Source organism: Bos javanicus, chromosome 2, assembly GCF_032452875.1.
Source record: "Bos javanicus breed banteng chromosome 2, ARS-OSU_banteng_1.0, whole genome shotgun sequence".
In the NCBI taxonomy this organism is placed as follows: domain Eukaryota; kingdom Metazoa; phylum Chordata; class Mammalia; order Artiodactyla; family Bovidae; genus Bos; species Bos javanicus.
Window position 1 is genome coordinate 7,976,894 of NC_083869.1, and position 27,821 is coordinate 8,004,714.

Here is a 27,821-nt window from a genome sequence, read left to right on the forward strand (position 1 = left end):
TTGGTGATGGACAGGGAAGCCTGGCGTGCTGCAGTCCATGGGGTCACAAAGACTGAGAGACTGAATTGACTGATGACATACAGAAAGAGAAGCAAATCTTTGAAGTTATATTGACTTCAGTTTTTTTAAGCCTGGCTCTGTCTTACTAGGTTTGTGATAATCCTGTTGTTTTTGTTGTTATTTAGTCTCTGAGTCATGTCTGACCCTTTTGAGACAACATGGACTGTAGCCCGCCAGGCCGGGTTGCCATTTCCTTCTCCAAGGGATCTTCCTGACCCAGTTATCAAACCTGTGTCTCCTGCCTTAGCAGGTGGATTCTTTACAACTGTGCCCCCTGAGAAGCCCTGTGACAAGTCATAATATTTAAATTTTAATCCTTAGTTTTCTCTTTTGTAAAGTGATGATAACATTAATAATCATTATATTAATAATAAATCATGTAAAAATACACCAGAACAGTGCCTGGCATATTTTGAGACTCAATGAAATATAACAATTTTGTAATTATCTTGGATATGTTATTATGCATCAATTTATAAAATACACACCTACTGAACAACTAGAGTGAGACAGGCACTTTGGTAAGGCCAGTGAAACATTAAAAAAGGTAAATTAATGATTGCTACCATTTACGAGTAGTAGTTATTTTATTCCAGATACTGTTTTAAGACTTCATATAACACCTTTCTATCTATAACAATTCTAATTGAGAAATTACTCTTATCCCTATTTACCAATTAACAACCATAGACATAGTAAGTTAATAATTTGCCCCAAACTACACAGCTAGTTAGTGTTGGAGTCGAGATTAAATGAAGGCAATCTGGTTATAGATTCTGTTTTTTACTTCTGTTGCCCCAGAGTATTTCCTATGGACATAGATTTGCTTTGCAAGTGACATCTACTCTAAGAAGAGACAGAAAACATTTTCAAAAACAACTAGTAAATAATCAATCTTTAAAGTTCCACAGAGAAGGAAATTCAGAAAAAAATAATGTTCTTCAAATACTTTTAATGCTGCTTGGTCCACATGGTCTCACTCAGGAGACCACATGAGAAGGAATGGAAGCAACCTGCTCTTCCACATTTGACTGACCCCCATGTGGACGACGTTGCTGCCCCTCTGCTTCGTGTGGATGTCTTACCATTGTTATGGGCCCATGAATCAGCACAGGCAACTTAGCCATGTAGACAGGTGGATTGCCATTGTCGCAATGCAAAGAGTTAATGATAGCTCTAATTACAGTGAAATTTTTCCAATCCTTTATAAACTAGTTTTGAAAATGAGGTACTTCAATTGTTTATAAAAGTGAATAATATCTGGTGCTTTCACATGAAGGATATAATTCTATTATGATTGATAACAGAAAAAAAAAATTGAGCATGGGCTTTAAAGTTATAGTAGTTTTCTACATTAAATTTTTTTTCCATGAGGATTTCATGCAGTGTAGCAATAGCTAACATGAGGAATATCTGTGGAAGAGATGGGTAATATTAACTTGTTCTTTTTTTTTTTTTTTAAGCTGTTAAGTAAACTTTTCATGCTAATTCATGGCAATCAATCCTCATGTTAACTTTACAGAGGAATTCATGAGCATCGCAGTGATTTCCAGTATGTTAATTTTACAGAGAAAGCATTTTTGAGCATTTTCTTTGCTGCACAGTCAGGCAGAAAACATATAGTTGCTGCATACTAGAAAGCTCACTGCTGAGCAACCCTCTAGAAGAATTTATTCTAGATGGCCTTTTAAATGCTGCTTCCTGCTGATTCAGACTCAGATCAGTGCTTTAGAGGTTTCCCGCAGAGCTCTCCATTCAGTAATTTTTTTAGAAAAATTTTCCTGAAATAGTTCTTCATAACTAATATCTTTATATACCACTAATCCACTGTTCACTGTTTATAAAAATAATTTTACCATTTTCTATTTCCTCCCCTGCCATTTCTGAAGTTGCTTAAGTCTGGCCCACTCTCTTATTCCCAAATACAACTCTTTAAAATTCACTTCTGTCTCTTCCAAATTTAAACAGACTTCTCTGAAATCTACTCTATGTTTAGTGTTCATTAATTATAAAATAACATCTTTCTTTAAAGACCCTTCTGTAAATGGCATTCATTCATTTGGACAGTCTTCCAATAACAGCAGTGAATCAAATCTTTTAAGGCATGGAGTATGGATTATTTCTATTTATCTATTTAAATGCAGGACTTGAACGAAAGATTCATACAAAATATGCACTTTTCCTCTGTTTTCTTAATAATTTAAGCGCTGTTTGTCTCCCTTTTTTGTGTGTTATAATTGCATTCATTAAAACTGAAGCTCATTTCCAGACGAGTTGTATATTTGTCTGTGTAATGAAACATTAAGTACTTTTAAAGGAAACTAACTGGTTTGTTATTTTGTTTCTTATAGGCCATGATACTGCAAATTATTTTAACAACAGCCAAAGTCATTTGAAGAAAATACACTTATGACTTAAACAGAAATTATAAAACGACTACTTATTTAGGAAGTAAAACAACTTCCCTTATTATATGCTACCAAATTTATTTATGCAAAGATTTTTCAGGGATTATCTACTAAGAAATATCAAAGCATAAACAATCTTTCTAAGATCAATCATAAACTAGCGATAATACTATAGCAAAATAAGATTCAATAATACCATAGAACTATTTTACCTTTGCATTATAGGGAATGTAATGTTTTGATAAAGCTTCGGGAGTATGCATCCATGTTTTGTCTGCAATGAAGAATACACAATGTTAAATTAAAACACAGGTTCTAAGGGTGTCATATTCATGCATTAGCATTTATAAAGAGTCTGATATGGGTGGGAGCACTCCTAATTCTAAGACAGTTTTGCTAAAGTGAGAAAGAATAGCTAGTCAGATATAAGAACAATATAACCACAAAGTAATTATAAGATTCTCTCCTTGAGTTAAAAATCTTTTTCTTTTATAAGTTTTCAAATAATAAAACAATTCTGAATTTTTTAAAGAATATATTTTTAAAAATCAGTTGGGCTATGAGTAATTATATCAATCATGTGAATAACTATGTTTTTCTTCTTTCACTTGATAGTCTCATGAATTATAGGTTGTTTTTGGTAATTACTTTTTCAATAAATAGTAACCTGCTCTTTACTCATGACTATTATTCTTTAGTATCAAGAATTGACAATTTGTAAGGGGACATTTTAACATTAGACTAACAACTACATTTATACAAAACTGAAATAAATCAATCTACTAAATTCACTTAAACATTAATATTAGGATAGTTTTTTAGTCTCGATTTAGAGAAACATCGACTGAGTGTCAACTCTCAGGTGTTTCAGATATAAATAATCTTAAATTCAGTAATTTGAAATTATTACATGATTCTAATTAATATAGTAGAATAATGAAGCTTCCTAGGTGGCACAGCAGTAAAGAATCCACCTTGCCAATGCAGGAGACACAAGTTTGATCCCTGGAGGGGGAAGATCCCCGTGAAGGAGGAACTGACAACCACTCTAGTATTCTTGTTTGAAAAATTCCATGGATAGAGGAGACTGGCAGGGTATTATCAATGGGTTACAAAGAGTTGAACACAACTGGGCGATTGAGCATAGTAGAATAATAGAAATAAAAGTAACTAAAAGAATAGAAGATATTGAAAGTAATTTGTATTATACATTATCAACAATAATAGAAAATAATTTTTTCATTCAATTTTTGAATTTAATTTATATATTCCACATATCTTCCAAAACATTTTGTGGAACATATAAGCAGGAAAAAAGCAAAACATGTTAATGTTTACACAAATCAAATTTTTTTTTTTTCAAACTGCAATTGTCTGTAGTAAAACTTCTCAATCTTCAAATATATTATGTCTTCTTAAGTGGATTTTTGTGAGTATTTTACTCCTCATGGGAATTCAAAAATTTAGAATCAGTACTATAAATAGAATAAAATTAAAGACATATTTTTACCATGAAAAATATTACATAAGTACACACTAAAATAAAAATCAGGTCACTAACAAAGCATTTTTAACATTCCATTAAGAACATTTAAAAAGGATGGTAACAGAAGCAAGTTCAATACCATTAATATGTTATCAAACTGGGGGAATGTAAAGACAGAGAAAATGGCATACATTTCTGGAATTTTAATGATTTTAAACCATTTAAAGGATACTGCATTATATATGAAACATGTTTATGGATTACAATGCAATATTCAAAAAAGATTTGAAGACAAAACATGAGGGATCTATAAAATCCCATGCTCATGGTGCAATTTAGGGCTATTTCTGACTGATGAAGTGGATACGTGACAACTGCACTTGGGTGAAATATCCTGAGAAGCAATATATCCTAGGCTTCAAAAAGCAGTATTAATATACTGACACTGACGTATAAAACTTCTATTTCATGTATGGATTTTCATTTTAATAATAGATTTTATGATCGGTACTGAATAGTGATATGACTAATTCAAGAATAATTTATACTTAGATGTGGAAAATAGTCTTGCACTTGCATATTAAAATAAATAATCACAATAGTATACATCAAAGTAATAAAAATACCAAAGACTTGCCTTCAGGAAACCTAAAAATATATCTAATTTCTTTTTTTACCCCTTAATACAATTACTTTCATGTCTCTTTTTCCAAGACACTAAACATAGTTCAGGAGGATGTAAAGTCTAACTAAACTTTGAATATGATGGTTCATTCCTATCCTGAGGCAGAGAGATAATTGTTTTTTCCTATAACACACTATTATTTGAAAACTGATGATACTGCCTTTGTTATAGTCTCCTATTGCAGTAACCTAAAAAGAGGGTAGGTATATCCAACTGTTACTGGTGACAGACTGAAATAATCACAATATTAAATTACCACTGGATAAGCTGCAGTTGCTACAATGACAAAAGATCTACACCCACACACCAAGTGCAGACGATTTAATGTGTGTTCATTTCATACCTCTCGTATAGGTAGTGCACTTATTAAACCTGAAGGATTTCCAAAATGAGTCGTTAATGTCATTGTAATTTATACTTTGACAAAAGAAAAAAAAACAAAAACAGAACAAACCTATACGCTAACTTAGATAGATGTGGCTGACCTTGAAGAGAGAATATAGATGATGGTCTCTTGTCATTTTATGGACCAACAGAAGATATTAGATACAGGGAATTGGTGAAGAAACAGGAACATAGATACTCTAGAATGTGTTCTTTTTCTTGAAATTATAAAATATAATCTCAAACTTAATAGTGAGCATTCACATAAAAGTAAACGTCAGCATTTCAAAATATTTGACAGGTGTCAAACCACTTTGACTACTGGACCAATGAATCTGGTGTTCAAAATGTATTTAGATTTAGAGCTCATCTAGAAAGATGCAAGAAACATCACTGTTCTCATATCATAAGAGTTTAACATAGTTAAAGCACCTATTTTGAATATATTAAATTTAAAACTAAGTGCTGATGGATGAATGGATATATCTGAATACAATTTTTCATGAAAAGAAAATTACTGAATTATATTTGAATATTATTGAAATTTCAAGTGCTTTCTACTACAATTATACCTACTCATCAATATATCAACTCATATGTTAAAGAACACAAAGTATAACTAGTTGAATTATTTAATCACTTTTATTCATGTGCTATGTTTTGTTTTTTAAATTAAATTATTTTTGATATAAATAGAATATAGGATTTTAAAAATTCAAAAAGTGAGCTAACATAGGGAAAGAAAGAAGATATAAAACATTCATTAAAATGTAATCTATGATTATGAGGTTAGATAATTTTTACAGAGATCTTCAAAATAGTCCAAAATGATGCAATTCTAGTATATTCAGATTTTTTCAGAACCTATGAGCACTTCTGCCTGTGAGCATGCTAAGTTGCTTCAACTGTGTCCGATTCCAACCCTGTGGACTGTAGCCTGCCAGTCTTCTCTGTCCATGGAATTCTCCAGGGAAGAATTCTGGAGTGGGTTGCCATGCTCTCCTCCAGGGGATCTTCCCAACTGAGGGATCGAACCCACTGACCCAGGGTTTGAAGCTATGTCTCTTAAGTCTCACGCTTTGGCAGGCTGGTTCTTTACTACTAGCGCCACCTGGGAAACCCATTCTAATAACTATTAAAGCATTTGAAAAAAGAATCAGTGAAATGCCTGGTCAATTCAAAGAATACCAGACAAATTACTAATTGGGAGATTTAATAAAAATAAAAGAAAATTATGTTTAAGTTTAAGATAACAATCTCTTTTCCTTGGGTTTCTGAGAGCCAAGATGACTTAGTAAGTTTGCATGTAATAACTGAGTAAACTGGATATATGAAATAAGATAAGTTTTCAATGATAGAAGATGATCTTTCTTTGTTTAGAGTACAGTGAAATATATGTTGATACTAGTTATTGGAAAGATGACTTGACTTATATGTTTTCTAGAGCTATAATTACAGTTCCCAATGGTCAAGAGGTATGAATTCTCTCATAAAATTCCAGTTTTGCATCTCAAATTAAAATTCAACAGATAGTGCTATTGGTTGAAATTGGAGCACAGGCTCCAAGAAGTTTTCTTTAACAACTTTATTAAATGAAAGCATTTGAAGTGACTGGTGAACTTAAGGTAGAATTTCTGCACCGAGTTCCAACTGAATTCGAGTGAAATATTGATCAATAATTTTTTGATAAGGATATTTAATCATTAGACTTGAAAAATAAGAGAAGCCAAAAGAAATTTAAAGAAAATGAAGCTAAACAGGAAATAACAAGTGCTTCTGCTTCTTTATTCTCTACATCAATGATTTTCCTTATAGTTGTACTCCTACTGTCTTCAAGTAAGACAAATACACAATCACTGCTTACTCATCTTACTATCCAACTCTTGGGATTTCTCAACTAAAAATCACTCCAAATTCCCTTCAGATGAAGAGTAAATTAGAAAAAAAAAAAAAAAAGAGAGAGAAGATCTAGAAGTATCTTTAAAAAACATGATAGCATGTTTAAAGTAATGAGTTGTGATGTAAGGTTTTTTATTACTTTATTAAAAATAATTCTATATTTCAGAGAACTATTTCCAGACTTTTTTACTAGGTAAAGGGAATAAAAAGAAATGTGAATTTATTTTTGATATATGTTTTAAATCATAAGCAAGCTACAAAGTACAATAAATGTCATTTGCCTTACCCTTATTCTGAAAAATAAGTAAAATAATAAATTCTTAGTTTCCTAGGGTTGAAAAGTGCCTGAAAGATCTTCACATTACCTAATCTCTACTGAATACATTAATCGTCTGAACCATATCCAAATGTTTGAACACCTTTCATTTCAGAAAAGAAAAAGAAAATACTTTGAATAATTCCATTATATTTTGGCAAAATTTTATTGGAATTTTTTTCCTACATTTAATCTATGACATTATGATTTACACCAATCTTTATTAAACTTTGTTCCATAATCCAATGACAGCATTCAAACATTAAAAGGTCTTCAAACATTGCAAGACCATACCATGGGTTCTCAGCCATGCTTCCACTTGGAATCATCATTGAAGTCATCCTAGCCTTTCTCAACCAGGTATGTTACAATGTGTCAATCCTTTAAAGCAAGAACACACTGCCTGAGGACATGGAGTAGAACAGAATGATCTATGTCCTGGTTCAAGACAGTTCATTATTCATTCATTAGAAAATGAACTGGAATCATGACTTTTTTACCTCTGCATGCTTTACCTACATATTTTACCTACACATCGAAGTTTAGCCATGTTTTACCCACACAGCAATTAACTGCATTTTCTAAATAATAGCAATATAGAAATAAGTATAGAAGTGTTGTATTTTCGGAGCCCATGTTTGGCAATTAACAGTATCTTGTTAAGTTTATAGTGTAGATTATGAACTAACTCATCATTTCCCCCCCATATACCTATAATCCTTCCACATCTGTTATCTCTTCCTACTTTCAGTCCACTAAGAACTTGAGTAGCATTATTTAAGTATTCTCTCCCAAGTCATTTATAGTATGTTAAACAGTAAAGAGCCCAGTGCCCACCACCAAATAACTCCTTCTAGAATGGCAAGATACATTTTTTAACTCTACTGAACTATATAAAACTATCAAATTCTTCTCTTTCCTATAAATATATCATGAAATATTTTGTCAAATGCCATGTTTCCTTGCCCTTTAAGAAATAACATGCAACTAGCTGTTTCTTTCATTCCTGTACTGATAATTATGATATAGTCATACTTGTTTTAAATTTCTACTTTAAAATTAATAACAAATTTATTTTGTTCTCATTGCTATAATTCACTTATCATCAATCCTAATACAATTTCAATAAAAAGTGAAGTGTACATGCAAACACACACCTACACATAAGTTAATTTAAATCACTATAACCTATGTAAGCTCAGGAAATTTAGTATTACAGCTATTAAAAGTGAAGTTAGGACTAACTTTTTAAGTCAGATCATTATTTTTTGCAATTTCACACCACAGAATAAAACTTCCAAAGAACATATTGTCATGTTTTCTGGACTAAATATATTAAACAACTACACTCTTTGATTAGGCTGATAACCAAAGAAGGTTAATTAGCAATGTTTGCAGGTTTCTGTTGTTCTATTCTAACTTCATTCTGGAGTCACATGGTGTGATAATTGGAAAAAGGGATATCTTAACATTTCTGCTTGATTTTCACAATAATATTGAATTGACTCCCAGGTTCTATAAATGGGTACACTTACCTTTCTTTCTGCTAAAAGCACGATTCATGATGAGGATCAACCAAATTGATGTTCAGTTCAATCACACTTTATACCCTACAAAAACATAAAATAGTAAAGCTTAAATAAAGGAACGTTGACCAATCCCTTTTATGCAAATTATTTTAATTGCAAGGTTTTTTTAGATGTTTATAAACAATATTCTGAAATATCCTGAAGGACAATGGGTAAGAATAAACATAAGTATTCAATATTATGAGTGGCACAGCAGACAAGAACAATATATCAAATGGAATTTCTCCAAAGTTCCTTAATTTTCTTGTGTTTGTTTCTTTTATACATCTTTCATTAATTATATTTACTTGCAAATTTAAGAAAAAAGAAGGTTAACTTTTCGCTGAACTTGTCAGTAAAAAGTATGGTAATGTTTTGGATTATCATTAACAGCAGTGGTGGATAAACAAGTCATCTCCTTATGACAAGTGAATATCATGCCCCCTCCCCTCCATCATGCTATGCTGGGCAACTCTTTGCCCCATGATACTCCAGACAGCTGCTGCCTATCTTTTGAAACCAAGGCAATGGGGCATTTCCAGCTCCTCATCCCTGAAACCACAGAGGGAGCCTTGATGATCCCTGAATTGCCATCTGGATGATGGGCCCCTAGTCTTGAAGAATAGTGTGCATTCACAGCCAAATAGATGCATGGTCCTGTCCTGTGGGATCTAAGAAATCTAAAATGTTTGCATCATTTCATTCCATCAACATTTCCTTCAGGTGAAACCAGCAGTGTTTCTGTTAGAGTAACTGATTAGGTTACTCTAGGTCTGTGAATCACACAGACACTGATCTTATCAAAGGACAGTTTCTCCATTACCTGGTTATTCTCTGCTACATGAATCAACTGAGAATTTTCCAAACCTTTAAGTGTTGATTAATTTGTGCATAACAAATTTCTTTCTTTCTTACATTTTACGATAATCATTTAAAAAGAACCAAGCTCCCCCTTTAACATTTTGCTCAGAAATCCCCTGCAGTTAAATATCCAATTTTGGTGATTCCTAGTTTTACCCTCCACAAAACACTAGAACACAATACAATTCAGTCAAGTTTTTTTTTTTCCCATTTTTTAACAATGATCACCTTCTCACCATTGTTCAAAAACATGTTCTTTTTTTTCCCCAAGACCTTAAAAGAATGGGCTTTAACATTTGTATTTCTACTAACATCCTGTTCATGATTGTCTATGGACTCTCTAGGAAGATGGGGACTCTCTCTCCAGCTCTCTCCCTTTCTTCTTGACCTCTTACCAGAACTGTATTCAGCAGTCCCTTCAAAGTACTCTTGGTTTCTTTTAGCATGCATGGCACAATTCTTCAAGCTTCTCCCCAGTATCTAGTTCCAAAGCTACTTCCACATTTTTAGCTATTTGTTAACAGTAACAATTTTCTTTTTTCTCGGTGTGGTCAGGTTGCCATAACAAAATACCTTAGACTGGGTGGCCTAAACAACAGAAATGTATTTCTCACAGTTGTAGAGGCTGGAATTTTGAGAGTCATACTTTAGCATGCCAGCATGGTCAGGTTTTAATGAGTACCTTCTACCCAATTAGATCCTAAAGACTCCATCTCCAAATACCATTTCTTTGGGGGTAAGGGCTTCGACTTATTAATTTGGAGGGAACACAAGGATTCAGTCCATAGCACTCTCCATAAATCTACACAGCAATTAAAGCACAACAGAGAAATTAATCTTTATCATAAAGTCATTTTTACAGTGAAATTACCGCTGTTTATGTCCTTATATTACTACTCCTAAAGGAAAATTAAAATAGTTAACTGAATTATAAACTATTATTATTAGGCACTGTTTTGTAGATAATGACACAATAGTATCACTCTGTTATTCACCTCATACTTTACTAATCTTCTCATGATATACACTATTAATACTGAATATTTAGTCAGAAATTATTTACTGACCACCAGTGCCAGACATTATTCAAGATGCAAAGTAATATAATAAAGACCAAATATTTCTGTATCCGCCCAAGAAGTACTTTTCACCTAGAAGCTAATAGACATGTTTACTATCCTCAAGGAATAAGTGAAGATCAAAAACTTGCAGAAAAAAATAAAAACATTCAGTAAAGAAATATAATATATCCAAATGTAAGATTCAACTTCTCTGGAAAAATGAAGAAACCAATACTAAGAATGAAGAGAAAATCTTAAAAGCAGTCAGAAAAGAAGACATTATGTATAGAGGAACAAAGATTAGGATTGCAGCAGCTTTCACATCTGAAACATTGCAAACTAAAAGACAGAGGAGCAACATCTTGAAAGTATGAAAAAAACTAAAGCTGGATGAAGAAACAGATCACCTAATCATATATGGGGAAAGGTAAGTGTGCCCAAAGAAAGGCAATGCCAAAGAATGTTCAAACTACCGCACAATTACACTTATCTCACAGGCTAGGAAAGTCATGCTCAAAATTCTCCAAGCCAGGCTTCAACAGTACATGAACCAAGAACTTCCAGATGTTCAAACTGGATTTAGAAAAGGCAGAGGAACCAGGGATCAAATTGTCAACATCCATTGGATCATTGAAAAAGGAAGAGTTCCAGAAAAGCATCTACTTCTGCCCTCTTGACCATGCTAAAACCTTTGACAGTGTAGATCACAACAAGTTGTGGTCAATTCTTAAAGAGATGGGAACAAAGACCACCTGACCTGCCTCCTGAGAAATCTGTATGCAGGTCAAGAAGCAACAGTTAGAACTGGATGTGGAACAACAGAAAGGCTCCAAATTGGGAAAGGAGTATGTCAAGGCTGTATATTGTCACCCTGCTTATTCAACTTATATGCAGAGTACATCATGCAAAATGCCAGGCTGGATATGAAGCGCAAGCTGGAATCAAGATTGCCAGGAGAAATATCAATAACCTCAGATATGCAGATGACAGCACACTATGGCAGAAAGCAAAGAACTAAAGAGCTTCTTGATGAAAGCGAAAGAGGAGAGTGAAAAAGCTGGCTTAAAACAACATTCAGAAAACTAAGATCATGGCATCCAGTACCATCATTTCATAGCAAATAGATGGGGAAACAATGGATACAGTGACAGACTTTACTTTCCTGGGCTCCAAAATCACTGCAGATGGTGACGATAGCAATGAAATTAAAAGACACTTGTTCCTTGGAAGAAAAGCTATCAACCTAGGTAGCATATTAAAAAGCAGAGACATTACTTTGCTGACAAAGGTCTAGTCAAAGCTATGGTTTTTCCAGGAGTCATGTATGGATGTGCGAGTTGGACTATAAAGAAAGCTGAGTACTCAAGAATTGATGCTTTTGAACCGAAATGTTGGAGAAGACTCTTGAGAGTCCCTTGGACTGTAAGGAGATCAAGCCAGTCAATCCTAAAGGAAATTGGTCCTGAATATTCAGTGGAAGGACTGATGCTAAAGCTGAAACTCCCAATTTTTGGCCAACTAAGGTGAAGAACTGACTCATTGGAAAAGACCCTGATGCTGGCAGAAGGAGAAGGGGACGACAGAGGATGAGATGGTTGGATGGCATCACTAACTCAATGGATATGAGTTTGGGTAAACTCTGGGAGTTGGTGATGGACAGGGAAACCTGGCTTGCTGCAGTCCATAGGGTTGCAAAGAGTCGGACACAACTGAGTGACTGAACCGAACTGAAAGAGTGATTTTTCAGGTCCATTTTTAATTTCTTTATAAAACATAATAATATATTGTACATTTTTATTCTTATCTTTCTTAGGGATCCAGAAAGTAAGTAAGTAAGCAAGCAAGTAAGTAACTCTGGCTATGTACAAAATACAAACGGGATATGTAAACGTGATCAAGAAAAAAACTGTAATTAATAAATTATTTACAATGTATAGAAACATTATTTAAAGCCAACTGGGAGTTTAAAATCTCTAAATAAAAATTTTAAAATGCATTATAAACATTAAAGGCAGATGTCATTAAATTATTTTAATCCCAAATTTTTTGTAAAAATCAGTAAACACATTGACAAGTACTATGAATCCACTTTGCATTATTTTACTCTATAAATTTAACCTTTTTAGCCCTGATTGTAAAAGAAGTTTGAAGCCAACAATCACTTTTTTAGAATAATCCATCATATACAAGTTTTAAAATTATTTACCAACAGAAATTTGGCAAATTTCCTACAGATATTTATAAATCAGTTCAGAAGAAGTTTAGAGTGAATTTTTAAATGAATGGCAGTTTCTTGCTTTGCAACCTGCTGCCCAGGCTCTTGCTTTAAAAATTAAATTACACTGTTATGACTAAAGAAAATCTACATGGTATGAATATTAAAAGCTGTAAAGTAGTTGGCTCTGAATTTCATTTTTATTGTTATGAGTACATTTAATATCAAATTTTCCTGGAATTCTTTCAAGGTTAAAAGAAAAAAAAGAAACCTCAAATTGATTAAAACATGGTTCACATTCATGTAATTCATACATCACTGTAAAATCCTGTTCACTAAGAGATCAGAGATGATGCTGAAGTAATGACGACTAATCATTAGATTTAATTCTGTACAGAAGGGAAAACCAGGTGAAGTTAAAATAGTTCTTTTCCTGTGAATGCATATAAAACACATTTCTTTTTACTCTCAAAACTTTTGTGTGCTTTTTGAATATATAATTCAAGATGGTAATCCCGAGACAATGCCAGACAATTTTAGATCCTGCATTAACTCCTCCACATTGCTAAATACTCTAAAGTAGCTGCTAACAATTGGAACTTCATTGCTTGCCATATAAACGAAATTTCAAAACTCCTCCTGGGAGAACTCGGTTCATTTCTGACACTCTTCTGGATCTAATTAGTGTCTACTGTAAATGTTCTCTGTTTAAATCTCCCAATTCTAAGACATCTTCTGATATTCTTCCTCACTGTATTTTAGGACAGTAATTTGCAAAGGGCTCTTTGCTTTTGTGGATCAGTACTAAGCATAGACAAGAAAACAAACCAGTACACAAACTGAGACATTTCACAGGAGAAGTCATGTGACATGTGTTTAAGAGGCTATACGTTTAAAATTTACTAAGAAATAGCAATGTTAGTGTCTTCTGAAATTCCCTAACTTGAGATATAAGTGCTTATCACTATTTTCCTTTTTTTTTTTTTAACAATATTCACTCATATCTAACACTTATAAAAAAAATCCTTTGCCCTTCCACTAGCTACATTTTGAGACCACGTTATATGACAAACATTATAGGAATGGGCTTCCCAGGTGGCACACTGGTAAAAGAATCTGTCTGCTAATGCAGGAGATACAAGAATCACAGGTTTGATCTCTGGCTTGGGAAGATCCCCTCCAGAAGGAAATGGCAACCCACTCCAATTTTCTTGCCTGGAAAATTCCATAGACAGAGGTGCCTGGTGGGCCACAGTCCATGGAGTCGCAGAGTTAGACACAACTGAGGTTGATCTTTATAGCAATTAGAAAGTAAAAATAAGTAGGACATGGTCCCTGCCTTCAAGGAATTTACCATCTTTGAGAGTAAGAGAGAAGGATTTGTGGCTCTACAGATGGGGAATGAACCATATAAAAGAGGTAGATACCCTTGAAAGAGAGAGGATGATGCACAGAACGGCTGTTTTGTTCACAGGAAAAGCTTCAGAGTGTATGTAAACAATCACTTTCTTAATGGGCAAGGGCTAAAGGTGAGGATGGACAAAGGTTTCAGGTAGAAGGGCAGAGCACTTGTGGTACATGTTGATTAGGGGCATGCAGCTCCTAGCTACACTGCTAATCGCCATCTGGGAGCCATCCACTGGCTCTCCTTGAGGGCCTAGACTAGTATGCAACACACTTTATTAGCAATGGAGGAAGCTCTAAGAAGAGCTTTAGCATTTGATAATGTGGCAAACTCTTCAGAATGGATTATATATGAGAAAATCTTGACATAAAAGATCCAGAAATACCAGGTCTAGGGAACAACAACAACAAAGGACCTGAATGTCTTGCAATGCTAAAAGTAAGGTCTGGTGACACTAGTGGTAAAAAACAAACAAACAAAAAACCCACCTGCCAACACAAGAGACATGAGACACGAGTTTGATCCCTGGGTCAGGAAGATCCCCTGGAGGACCTCATGGTAACCGACCCCATGATTCTTGTCTGGAGAATGCCATGGACAGAGGAGTCTGGTGGGCTATAGTCCATAGGGTCACAAAGTGTGGGACGTGACTGAAGTGATTTAGCACTGAAGAGTAAGGTCAAAATAAAGGCTGTTGTTGAGTTGCTAAGTCGTGTCTGACTCTTTTGCGACCTCACTGACTATAGCACACCAGGCTTCCCTGTCCTCCAGTATCTCGGGGAGTTTGCTCAAACTCATAGCCATTGAGACTGTGACACCATCCAAACATCTTCGCCCCTGCCCTCAATCTTTCCCAGCATCAAAATGTTTTCCAGTGAGTCAGCTCTTTGAATCAGGTGGCCAAAGTATTGGCGCTTCAGCTTCACCATCAGTCCTTCTATGAATATTCAGGGTTAATTTCCTTTAGGTCTGACTGATTTGATCTCCTTACTGTCCAATGGACTTACTCTCAAGAGTCTTCTCCAGCACTACAATAAGAAAGCATCAATTCTTCAGAGCTAAGTCTTCTTTATGGTCCAAATCTCACAATCGTACATGACTACTGGAAAAACCATAGCTTTGACTAGACGGACCTTTGTTGGAAAAGTGCTATCTCTGCTTTTTAATATGCTGTTTAGGTTTTTTGTCATAGCTTTTCTTCCAAGGAGCAAGCATCTTTTAATTTCATGGTAGCAGGCACCATCTGCAGGGATTTTGGAGCACAGGAAAATAAAATCTGTCACTGTTTCCACTTTTCCCCCATCTTTTTCCCATGAAGTGATGGGACCAGATACCATGATCTTAGTTTTCTGAATGTTGAGTTTTAAGCCAGCTTTTTCATTCTCATCTTTCACCTTCATCAAGAGGCTCTTTAGTTCCGCTTTACTTTCTGTCATTATAGTGGTATCATCTGCATATCTGAGATTGTTGATATTTCTCCCAGCAATCTTGATTCCAGCTGTGATTCATCCAGCCCAGCATTTCACATGATGTATTCTGCATGTAAGTTAAATAAACAGGGTGACAATATACAGCCTTGATGTATTCTTTTCCTAATATTGAAGCAGTCTGTTGTTCCATGTCCAGTTCTAACTGTTGTTTCTTGACCTGTATACAGCTTTCTCAGGAGACTGGTGAGGTGTCTCGTTAAGAATTTTCCAGTTTGTTGTGATCCACAAAGTCAAAGGCTTAGCACAGTCAATGAAGCAGACATAGATGTTTTTCTGGAATTCTCTTGATTTCTCTGTGATCAAATGGATTTTGGCAATTTGATCTCTGGTTTTTCTGCATTTTCTAAAACCAGCTTGTACATCTGGAGGTTCTCAATTCAAATACTGCTGAAACCTAGCTTGAAGGATTTTGAGCCTTATGTTGCTGGCATGTGGAATGAACACAACTATACATTAGTTTGAACATTCTTTGATACTGCTCTTCTTTTGGATTGGAATGAAAACTGACATTTTCCAGTCTTGTGACCACTGCTGAGTGTTCCAAACTTATTGACATACTGAGTGCAGTACTTTAACAGCATCATGTTGTAGGATTTCCAATAGCTCAGCTGGAATTACATCACCTCCACTAGCTTTATTAGTAGTAATGCTTATTAAGGCACATTTGATTTCACACTCCAGGATGTTTGGCTATAGGTGAGTGACCACACCATCATCGTCACTCACTGAGAGGCTACAATGAATCAAAGGGAAAAATGGGCATATACAGCCTATTCATACTGACAGTGAAAGCTATGAAATTTGAAATTTACTGACACTCTCTATTCTAAGAGGATTTTAAAGAAACCTATTCAGAAGTCATTTTCAGAGCTGAGTACTATTCAGTAAGTATCTGGTCAGTAATTATGGCAACATTGTGATATCACAAAACTCAGTAGAGGGACTGAGTATCAACCTGGGAGGGGGTACCAACACTCATCCCCTCCAGAATGAGGATAACCACAGGTCCTTTTTTGTGTCCTTTCAATGAAAAGAGAGAAAACTCCAGAGATGGAGATGTAGTGGAAACCTCAAACCATCTGAGCTATCCCAGTGGCATGATGAGTATTTCAATATACTTCCATAAGTGCCTATAAAATTCTGAGCTAAATTTTGGCAGGCATATATCAGTCTGTTCCGACAATTAGATTGAGATTTTTCATGAAAGCTTCATCCAATGATCAATGAAGTATTTCTCTCCCTGGATTTTCTTCATTATCTTATGCTCTTAATGGGAGATCAGTTACTTTTCTCTAAAATGAGATAATCACAATAAATTATGCTAAAAGAAGCATTTATAAAGATAAAACTCCATATCAAAATGGACATTATTACAATAGAATAAACATGGCTTTCCTATATGTGGACCTACAAGTAACCTAGTTTTAGTTTCATTTTGAATGTTAGATTTTGAAGTTCTTTGTACAAGTTCTACTTAATATTTCCCCCCTTTTAAAAATCACAATAAACTATTTCTCCCTTTTATTTTCATTGCCCTCAAAAGAATTTAGCTTTTTAGATCTGCTGTTTCCATGATTTCACCAAACACTTTGATATCCTTATCCTAACTGTGAGTGAGAGTGTGTGGGATCCAATCACTGAGTTAGCATTATCTTTGGCAAAACTGTCTGAATTCCTTTGAAAGACTAGAATAAAACAGCTTAACTGCTCAATTAATCCTATTAAAGTCTAGGACAGACAGAAGGGATCCTGACTGGAATTCATAAAATATATATTGTGTTAAGATTCAGTTGATTTCTATAGACAAAGCAACAATATAAAACTTTATATCTCAGTTTCAAATTTTTTTGCCTGTCAAAGGGTATTTAGCTTGAAAAGGATTTTTTCACTTAAATGTCTTGCTTTAATGTTATCTGTTTTGATTTTTTGACATGTATGGCAAATAGTTTTTATCTTTATGTTAAATTCTAATAACCAAGGATTTACAAAAGTGCATAGATTTCTTCAAGAAAATTAGAGATACCAAGAGAACATTTCATGCAAAGATGGGCACAATAAAGGACAGAAATGGTATGGACCTAACAGAAGCAGAAGATATTAAGAAGAGGTGGCAAGAATACACAGTAGAACTATATAAAAATTCTTCACAATCCAGATAATCAAAATGGTGTGATCACTCACCTACAGCCAACATTCTGGAATGCAAAGTCAAGTGGGCATTAGGAAGCATCACTACAAACAAAGCTAGTGGAGGTGATGGAATTCCAGTTGAGCTATTCCAAATCCTAAAAGATGATGCTGTGAAAGTGCTGCACTCAATATGCCAGCAAATTTGGAAAACTCAGCAGTGGCCACAGGACTGGAAAAGGTCAGTTTTCATTCCAATCCCAAAGAAAGGCAATGCCAAAGAATTCTCAAACTACCGCACAATTGCACTCATCTCACACGTTAGTAAAGTAATGCTCAATATTCTCCAAGCCAGGCTTCAACAGTACGTGAATGTGAACTTCTAGATACAGAAGCTGGATTTAGAAAAGGCAGAGGAAGCAGAGATCAAATTGCCAATGTCCATTGGATCATCGAAAAAGCAAGAGAATTCCAGTAAAACATCTAATTCTGCCTCACTGACTATGCTAAAGCCTTTGACTGTGTGGATCACAACAAACTGTGGAAAATTCTTAAAGATGTGGGAATACTAGACCACCTTACTTGCATCCTGAGAAATCTGTATGCAGGTCAAGAAGCAACGGTTAGAACTGGACATGGAACAACAGACTGGTTCCAAATCGGGAAAGGAGTAGGTCAAGGCTGTATATTGTCACCCTGCTTATTTAACTTATATGCAGAGTACATCATGAGAAACACTGGGCTGGAAGAAGCACAAGCTGGAATCAAGATTGCCAGGAGAAATCTCAATAACCTCAGATATGCAGATGACACCACTCTTATGGCAGAAAGTGAAGAGGAACTAAAGAGCCTCTTGATGAAAGTGAAAGAGGAGAGTGAAAAAGTTGGCTTAAAACTCAACATTCAGAAAACTAGATCATGGCATCTGGTTCCATCACTTCACAGGAAATAGATGGGGAAACAATGGAAACAGTGACAGACTTGATTTTTAGGGGCTCCAAACTCCAATACTTTGGCCACCTCATGCGAAGAGTTGACTTGTTGGAAAAGACTCTGATGCTGGGAGGGACTAGGGGCAAGAGGACAAGGGGACGGCAGAGGATGAGATGGCTGGATGGCATCACTGACTCAATGGATGTGCGTTTGAGTGAACTCTGGGAGTTGGTGATGGACAGGGAGGCCCGGTGTGCTGCAATTCATGGGTCGCAAAGAGTCGGACATGACTGGGCGACTGAACTGAACTGAACTGAACTGAAAATCCCTGCAGGTGGTGACTGCAGTCGTGAAATTAAAGACACTTCCTCCTTGGAAGAAAAGTTATGACCAACCTAGACAGCATACTAAAAAGCAGAGACATTACTTTGCCAACAAAGGTCTGTCTAGTCAAAGCTGTGGTTTTTCCATTAGTCATGTTTGGATGTGAGAATTGCACTATAAAGAAAGCTGAGCACTAAAGAATTGATGCTTTTGAACCGAAGTGTTGGAGAAGACTCTTGAGAATCCCTTGGACAGCAAGGAGATACAACCAGTCTATCCTAAAGGAAATCAGTCCTGAATATTCATTGAAGGACTGATGCTAAAACTGAAGCTCCAATACTTTGACCACCTGATGGGAAGAACTGGCTCATTTGAAAAGACCCTGATGCTGGGAATGATTGAAAGCCGGAGGAGAAGGGGATAACAGAGGATGAGATGGTTGGATGGCATCACTGACTTTAGGGACGTGAGTTTGAGTAAGCTCCAGGAGTTGGTGATGGACAGGGAAGCCTGGCACTGCAGTCCATGGGGTTGCAAAGAGTCGGACATGACTGAGTGACTGAACTGAACTGAATAGATTTTCCATTTTAATCATTTTATATACAGTTTTAAGACAAAGAGAAACAATTCCTTTTACCAGCTCTTTGCATCAGTCCTAGAAGAAACTTCTCATATCTTTTTACATGATGTCTACAGCATCTTACAGTGTTAATGGCTTCATTAAGAGCACATTGATAGAAAATCTAGTCCTCCAAAACATATCCTTCAAATATTTCCATTGTAAAATCATGCTTTCTTTACTATTAGAGGCATTACTGTTACTGTTAGAGGCTCTGTACTTGCCTAGGAGTAGTACTGTTTGACCACAGCAAATCATGCATTCTGTCTCTGTGACTACAATCAAAACGACCTATTTTTAACTTTAGTGGAACCATGGTAATCTGCTGGTGACCCTCCTATCAGCTTTCTACCACTCTTTCTTTTTTTTTTTTTTTTTTATTTAGAAAAAGAAAGGAGTATTTTATTGGTCTTTTCAGATAACTACGGAAATTTTTCTCTGATACTCTACCAATTTGACAAGTAGTAGTTAGGCTCATTGAGATGTGGAATCTGAAATGACACAAATAAGCTTTTCATTCTCTGCTGCTTTTTTTTTTTTTTTAATTTTGAAACTTTACATAATTGTATTAGTTTTGCTAAATATCAAAATGAATCCGCCACAGGCATACATGTGTTCCCCATCCTGAACCCTCCTCCCTCCTCCCTCCTCCCTCCCCACACCATCCCTCTGGGTCGTCCCAGTGCACCAGCCCCAAGCATCCAGTATCACGCATCGAACCTGGACTGGCAACTCGTTTCTTACATGATATTCTACATGTTTCAATGTCACTCTCCCAAATCTTCCCACCCTCTCCCTCTCCCACAGAGTCCATAAGACTGTTCTATACATCAGTGTCTCTTTTGGTGTCTCGTACACCAGGTTATTGTTACCATCTTTCTAAATTCCATATATATGCATTAGTATACTGTATTTATGTTTTTCCTTCTGGCTTACTTCACTCTGTATAATAGGCTCCAGTTTCATCCATCTCATTAGAACTGATTCAAATGTATTCTTTTTAATGGCTGAGTAATACTCCATTGTGTATATGTACCACAGCTTGCTTATCCATTCATCTGCTGATGGACATCTAGGTTGTTTCCATGTCCTGGCTATTATAAACAGTGCTGCGATGAACATTGGGGTACACGTGTCTCTTTCAATTCTGGTTTCCTCAGTGTGTATGCCCAGCAGTGGGATTGCTGGATCATAAGGCAGTTCTATTTCCAGTTTTTTAAGGAATCTCCACACTGTTCTCCATAGTGGCTGTACTAGTTTGCATTCCCACCAACAGTGTAAGAAGGTTCCCTTTTCTCCACACCCTCTCAAGCATTTATTATTTGTAGACTTTTGGATCGCAGCCATTCTGACTGGTGTGAAATGGTACCTCATAGTGGTTTTGATTTGCATTTCTCTGATAATGAGTGATGTTGAGCATGTTTTCATGTGTTTGTTAGCCATCTGTATGTCTTCTTTGGAGAAATGTCTATTTAGTTCCTTGGCCCATTTTTTGATTGGGTCATTTATTTTTCTGGAGTTGAGCTGTAGGAGTTGCTTGTATATTTTTGAGATTAGTTGTTTGTCAGTTGCTTCATTTGCTATTATTTTCTCCCATTCTGAAGGCTGTCTTTTCACCTTGCTAATAGTTTCCTTTGATGTGCAGAAGCTTTTAAGGTTAATTAGGTCCCATTTGTTTATTTTTGCTTTTGTTTCCAATATTCTGGGAGGTGGGTCATAGAGGATACTGCTGTGATGTATGTCAGAGAGTGTTTTGCCTATGTTCTCCTCTAGGAGTTTTATAGTTTCTGGTCTTACATTTAGATCTTTAATCCATTTTGAATTTATTTTTGTGTATGGTGTTAGAAAGTGGTCTAGTTTCATTCTTTTACAAGTGGTTGACCAGATTTCCCAGCACCACTTGTTAAAGAGATTGTCTACCACTCTTTCTTATCCAGCTGCCAAAATATTTCTACTGAGAAATCTCTATCTTCAACACCACCTTGATGATTTGAACTTTACCCTAGTCATGTAATCCTGGAAAATAACAAAGGTTAAGGAAATCCCCCACCCTTTGTGTCTGGTAATGGCTTGCTACAAAGAACCACCCTTTCCCACATTACTTAGATAAGATTCAGAGCACTCTCCTGTTCACCCAGAACAGGGTCAGACTTAAACATTCCACATTTCCATTGTTTGCTTCATTAATGATTGATTGAAATTAAAAGACACTTTCTCCTGGGAAGAAAAGCTGTGACAAATCCAAAAAGCATATTAAAAAGCAGAGACATCACTTTGCCAATAAAGGTCTCTATAGTCAAAGCTATGGTGCTATTGTTTTTCCAGTAGTCATGGGATGTGAGAGTTGGACCATAAAGAAGGCTGAGCATTGTAGAATTGATGCTTTTGATCTGTGATGTTGGAGAAGACTCTTGAAAGTCCCTTGGACAGCATGGAGATTAAACCAGTCAATCCTAAAGGAAATCAGTCCTGAATATTCATTTGAAGGACTGATGCTGAAGCTGAAACTTCAATACTTTGGCCACCTGATGTGAAGAGCCAACTCGCTGGGAAAGACCCTGATTCTATGAAAGATTGAAGGCAGGAGGAGAAGGGGACAACAGAGGATGAGAAGGTTGGAGGGCATCAATGATTCAATGGACATGAGCTGAGCAAACTCTGGGAGGTGGTGAACAATGGGGAAGTTTGGCATGCAGCAGTCCCTAGGGTCACAAAGTCACTCAGACATGACTGAGTGACTGAACAACAACACTGATTAGCTGAACTGTCTGTATTACTGACCAGTCTGGACAAAATACCTGCTACTTAGATGTGACCAAACTAGCTAAGTTTCTCTCCTTCCACAAGCTCCTGAACTTTGACTCACCCTCAGCCTTCCTGGTGGGCTTCTGTCTACAGGGTCGCACAGAGTCGGACACGACTGAAGCAACTTAGCAGCAACAGCAGCAGCAGCAGCCTTCCTTCAGAGTCTCTGCTAAGAGGAGAACCTCAGAGTAAAACATTTTCTAGTCTACTGTCTCTAAATGTACCATCCTCACACATCCTACATTTCTACCAACATCCTATTCTTTCCAGTCTTGCTTACTCTTCCTTATAAGAGAACAGCCCTTTTCTGTCTAGCCTTTGAAATGCTTACAGATCCTATACTTAGCATATTCTTCCTACTGCAATCACCTACTCCCATTATTGCAGGAATCTTATCAAATAAGGTTTCTCTTCTCAATCTAAATTTGAATTTATTTTTTATTTGACACTCCATTTGACCATATTTAGAAAGCTCTGGTAACTAACATCTACCTACTTCATTGAATTAATTTGCAAATTTTCCTTTGACTAAATCTAATCATTCTCACATTCTCACATTCATGGGTATCTTCATTTCACCATCAACTAAACTGCAAAATGATATCCTAGAAAAGTAAATGAATCTGGCTTGTAAAATTTTCATTATTTTTGTATCCCTAGCATCAAGTTCATATCTACAGTAAATATCAGTTAAATTACAAAGTGAATTAACAAATTTGATTATACCTTATTATAAAGCTAATTAACAAATTGTTTTAAAAAACAATATACATTTTATTGTAATACAAGTATATATCTTAGTTCCCCAAATCTGTTGAAAATGTGCAATAAAGAAAAATCTTGAATTACTTTGAAGATATTTCCAAAGTTAGGAAAATTTCTAAAATTGTTCAGTAGTCCAATTAACAAAGCTATACTCTTACCTTATTACATATATAGTACAGAGTTATGACAAAAAATGCAAATAAATACAATGCACTTCATCATCAAAGAAGACATTATAAACAAGCCTATTATGATAATAGCCATAATCATTCTCTGACATAAAATATATTTTCTGTGTTAGATAAAAAGAAATCAATTTAAAAAATACATCTGGTGAAACAATATAAATTAATGAATAATTTGATAAAGCCATGTATATTTTCAGGCTTCCCTGGTAGATCAGACAGTAAAGAATCTGCCTGCAATGCTGGGTTTGATCCCTGGGTTGGGAAGATCCCCTGGAAGAGGGCATGGCAACCCATTCCAGTATTCTTGCCTGGAGAATCCCATGGACAAAGGATCCTGGGGGGCTACAGTCCATGGGGTTGCAAAGAGTTGGACACGACTAAGCAACTTTCACTTTGACTTTCATGTATATTTTCAGACTGAAGTCCAGCAGACACTGTGATTTTATTCAGTAGCAAAAAATGAAGAAAAAAAGTTTACTCTAATAAGGCAAATATTCTTTTTAGGTTAAAGTTTTCATACAAACAAAATTTTTAGAATAGGAAGAAATGAAGATAGTATCTACCTAAAGACAAGGGGGAAATACTTATAAATGAGAAAAGAGTAACAAGTCATTAATAAGTGAACCATATGGAATATATTAGCATGAAAATATAATGTCTGAAATTATAAAATGTCATAAAAATAATTTGCAGAATTGGTAAAATTAATGGATGAATTATTGATCACAAAGATTAAATGGAGAAACTCTCCTAGAGAACTACAAAAAAGAGTATAGAGATATATCAAAGAAATACTGAGAGATTTAGAGCATAGAAATAAAAGTGCCAAAATTTAGATACTGGGAATACCAGAAAGAGAGAAACATAAAAGGAGAGATGAAGATACATTTAAAAAATTATGAAGTGAATTTTCACAGAATTAAAACTGATTATGAAAAATATCAAATAGAAAGTTTCAAATTTAGGCATATTACACTAAAATTTAGAATAGTAAATTGCAAGACAATATACAACACACACAGGCAGAAATAGATTACCTACATAGCAACAAGCACCAAATTAATAATAACCTTCCTAACTATAATGGAGGAGGCAAAAAAGACAAGTAACCAATATTTTCAATGTATTCTGAAAAAAAAAAGAACTTTGAATTTCAACTGTTATAAGAAGTAACTTTACTATAGTCATTGATTAGCTCTAGTAATTTTCTGGTGGAGTCTAGGGTTTTCTATGTAGAGGATCATGTCCTCTGCAAACAGTGAGAGTTTTACTTCTTCTTTTCCAATCTGGATTCCTTTTATTTCTTTTTGTGCTCTGATTGCTGTGGCCAAAACTTCCAAAACTATGTTGAATAGTAGTGGTGAGAGTGGGCACCCTTGTCTTGTTCCTGATTTTAGGGGAAATGCTTTCAATTTTTCACCATTGAGGATAATGTTTGCTGTGGGTTTGTCATATATAGCTTTTATTATGTGGAGGTATGTTCCTTCTATTCCTGCTTTCTGGAGGGTTTTTATCATAAATGGATGTTGAATTTTGTCAGAGGCTTTCTCTGCATATGAGATAATCATAAGATTTTTATTTTTCAATTTGTTAATGTGGTGTATTACGTTGATTGATGCAAATATTGAAGACTCCTTGCATCTCTGAGATAAAGCCCACTTGGTCATGATGTATGACCTTTTTAATATGCTGTTGGATTCTGTTTGCTAGAATTTTGTTAAGGATTTTTGCATCTATGTTCATCGGTGATACTGGCCTGGAAGAGAAATTAAGGAAACAATTTCATTCACCATTGCAACGAAAAGAATAAAATACTTAGGAATATATCTACCTAAAGAAACAAAAGACCTATATATGAAACACTGGTGAAAGTAATCAAAGAGGACACAAATAGATGGAGAAATATATCGTGTTCATGGATCGGAAGAATCAATATAGTGAAAATGAGTATACTACCCAAAGCAATCTACAGATTCAATGCAATCCCTATCAAGCTACCAACAGATTTTTCACAGAACTAGAACAAATAATTTCACAATTTGTATAGAAATACAAAAAACCTCTAATAGCCAAAGCAATCTTGAGAAAGAAGAATGGAACTGGAGGAATCAACCTGCCTGACTTCAGGCTCTACTACAAAGCCACAGTCATCAAGACAGTATGGTACTGGCACAAAGAAATATAGATCAATGGAACAAAATAGAGGCCCAGAGATAAATCCATGCACCTATGGACACCTTATCTTCGACAAGGGAGGCAAGAATACACAATGGAGAAAAGACAATGTCTTTAACAAGTGGTGCTGGGGAAACTGACCAACCACTTGTAAAAGAATGAAACTAGAACACTTTCTAACACCATACACAAAAATAAACTCAAAATGGATTAAAGATCTAAATGTAAGACCAGAAACTATAAAACTCTTAGAGGAAAAATAGGCAAAACAGTCTCCGACATAAATCAGAACAGGATCCTCTATAACCCACCTCCCAGATTATTGGAAATAAAAGCAAAAATAAACAAATGGGATCTAATTAAAATTAAAAGCGTTTGCACAACAAAGGAAACTATAAGCCAGGTGAAAAGATAGCCTTCAGAATTGGAGAAAATAATAGCATATGAAGCAACTGACAAAGAATTAATCTCAAAAATATATAAGCAACTCCTGCAGCTCAATTCCAGAAAAATAAACGACCCAATCAAAAAATGGGCCAAAGACCTAAACAGACATTTCTCCAAAGAAGACATACAGATGGCTAACAAACACATGAAAATATGTTCAACATCACTCATTATGAGAGAAATGCAAATCAAAACCACAATGAGGTACCATTTCACGCCAGTCAGAATGGCTGCAATCCAAAAGTCTACAAGCAATAAATGCTGGAGAGGGTGTGGAGAAAAGGGAACCCTCTTACACTGTTGGTGGGAATGCAAACTAGTACAGCCACTATGGAGAACAGTGTGGAGATTCCTTAAAAAACTGTAAATAGAAATGCCTTATGACCCAGCAATCCCACTGCTGGGCATACACACTGAGGAAACCAGAATTGAAAGAGACACGTGTACCCCAATGTTCATCGCAGCACTGTTTACAATAGCCAGGACATGGAAGCAACCTAGATGTCTGTCAGCAGACAAATGGATAAGAAAGTTGTGGTACATACACACAGTGGAGTATTACCCAGCCATTAAAAAGAATACATTTGAATCAGTTCTAATGAGGTGGATGAAACTGGAGCCTATTATACAGAGTGAAGTAAGTCAGAAAGAAAAACACCAATACAGTATACTAACACATATAAATGGAATTTAGAAAGATGGTAACAATAACCCTGTATGCAAGACAGCAAAAGAGATACAGATGTATAGAACAGTCTTTTGGACTCTGTGGGAGAGGGCGAGGGTGGGATGGTTTGGGTGAACGGCATTGAAACATGTTTAATATCACATGTGAAACAAATCGCCAGCCCAGGTTCAATGCATGATACAGGGTTCTCAGGGCTGGTGCACTGGGATGACCCAGAGGCATGGGATGGGGAGGGAGGTGGGAGGGGGTTCAGGATGGGGGACACATGTACACCCGTGGCAGATTCATGTTAATGTATGGCAAAACCAATACAATATTGTAAAGTAATTAGCTTCCAATTAAAATAAATAAATTTATATTAAAAATAAATAAATAAAATATTTCTATAAAAAGAAGTAACTATAATATAATATAATGTGGGAGTAATAACTACTTGAAGACGAACAATGCCTCAGAATTGTTACCACTGAAAAAATTTATTTTGGTTTAAGAAAGTACTAAAAATATTCTTGGGAATAGTAAAATAAGAAAAAAAACAAATCCAAGTTTTGTAAGGAAAGAGACACTAATTTTACATTTTATTGTAAGAACAATAATAGCTAAAGTAGGACTAGAAAAGAAGAAAAATAGAGATAGATGCATACATTATAAATGAAACCTATATATATGTATATATATGTAACAGTGTGTATGTAAGCTTTTGAACAACCATTAATTCCTATTTTGAACATGTTTTGTCAGAAAATAGAAAACAAAAGCTGTCTAGTTAATTTATTAACATGTATTAATATAATTTTATTCCAAAACAGAAACTAATTAAAAAATAAGAATATGCCCATTTATATGTGAAACAGATGCAAAACTCATAATAAAATGTTAGCTACTGAAGTGGGAAAAGGGGTAAAGAACAAG

General features: G+C 35.3%; 1 protein-coding gene across 9 annotated transcripts in view; it reads right to left on the reverse strand.

Moving 5' to 3' along the window:
- GULP1 (GULP PTB domain containing engulfment adaptor 1) overlaps window positions 1–27,821 on the reverse strand; it is a 333,659-nt gene that overhangs the window by 118,398 nt on the left and 187,440 nt on the right. For all 9 annotated transcript variants that reach the window (XM_061433196.1, XM_061433200.1, XM_061433248.1 and 6 more), the window contains 2 exons: window positions 8,774–8,848; window positions 2,681–2,742 (listed from right to left, as the gene is read on the reverse strand). In XM_061433196.1, the coding sequence (XP_061289180.1) occupies window positions 2,681–2,742; window positions 8,774–8,801 (90 nt within the window). In that variant the 5' untranslated portion in view covers window positions 8,802–8,848. The remainder of the gene's footprint in view (window positions 1–2,680; window positions 2,743–8,773; window positions 8,849–27,821) is intronic.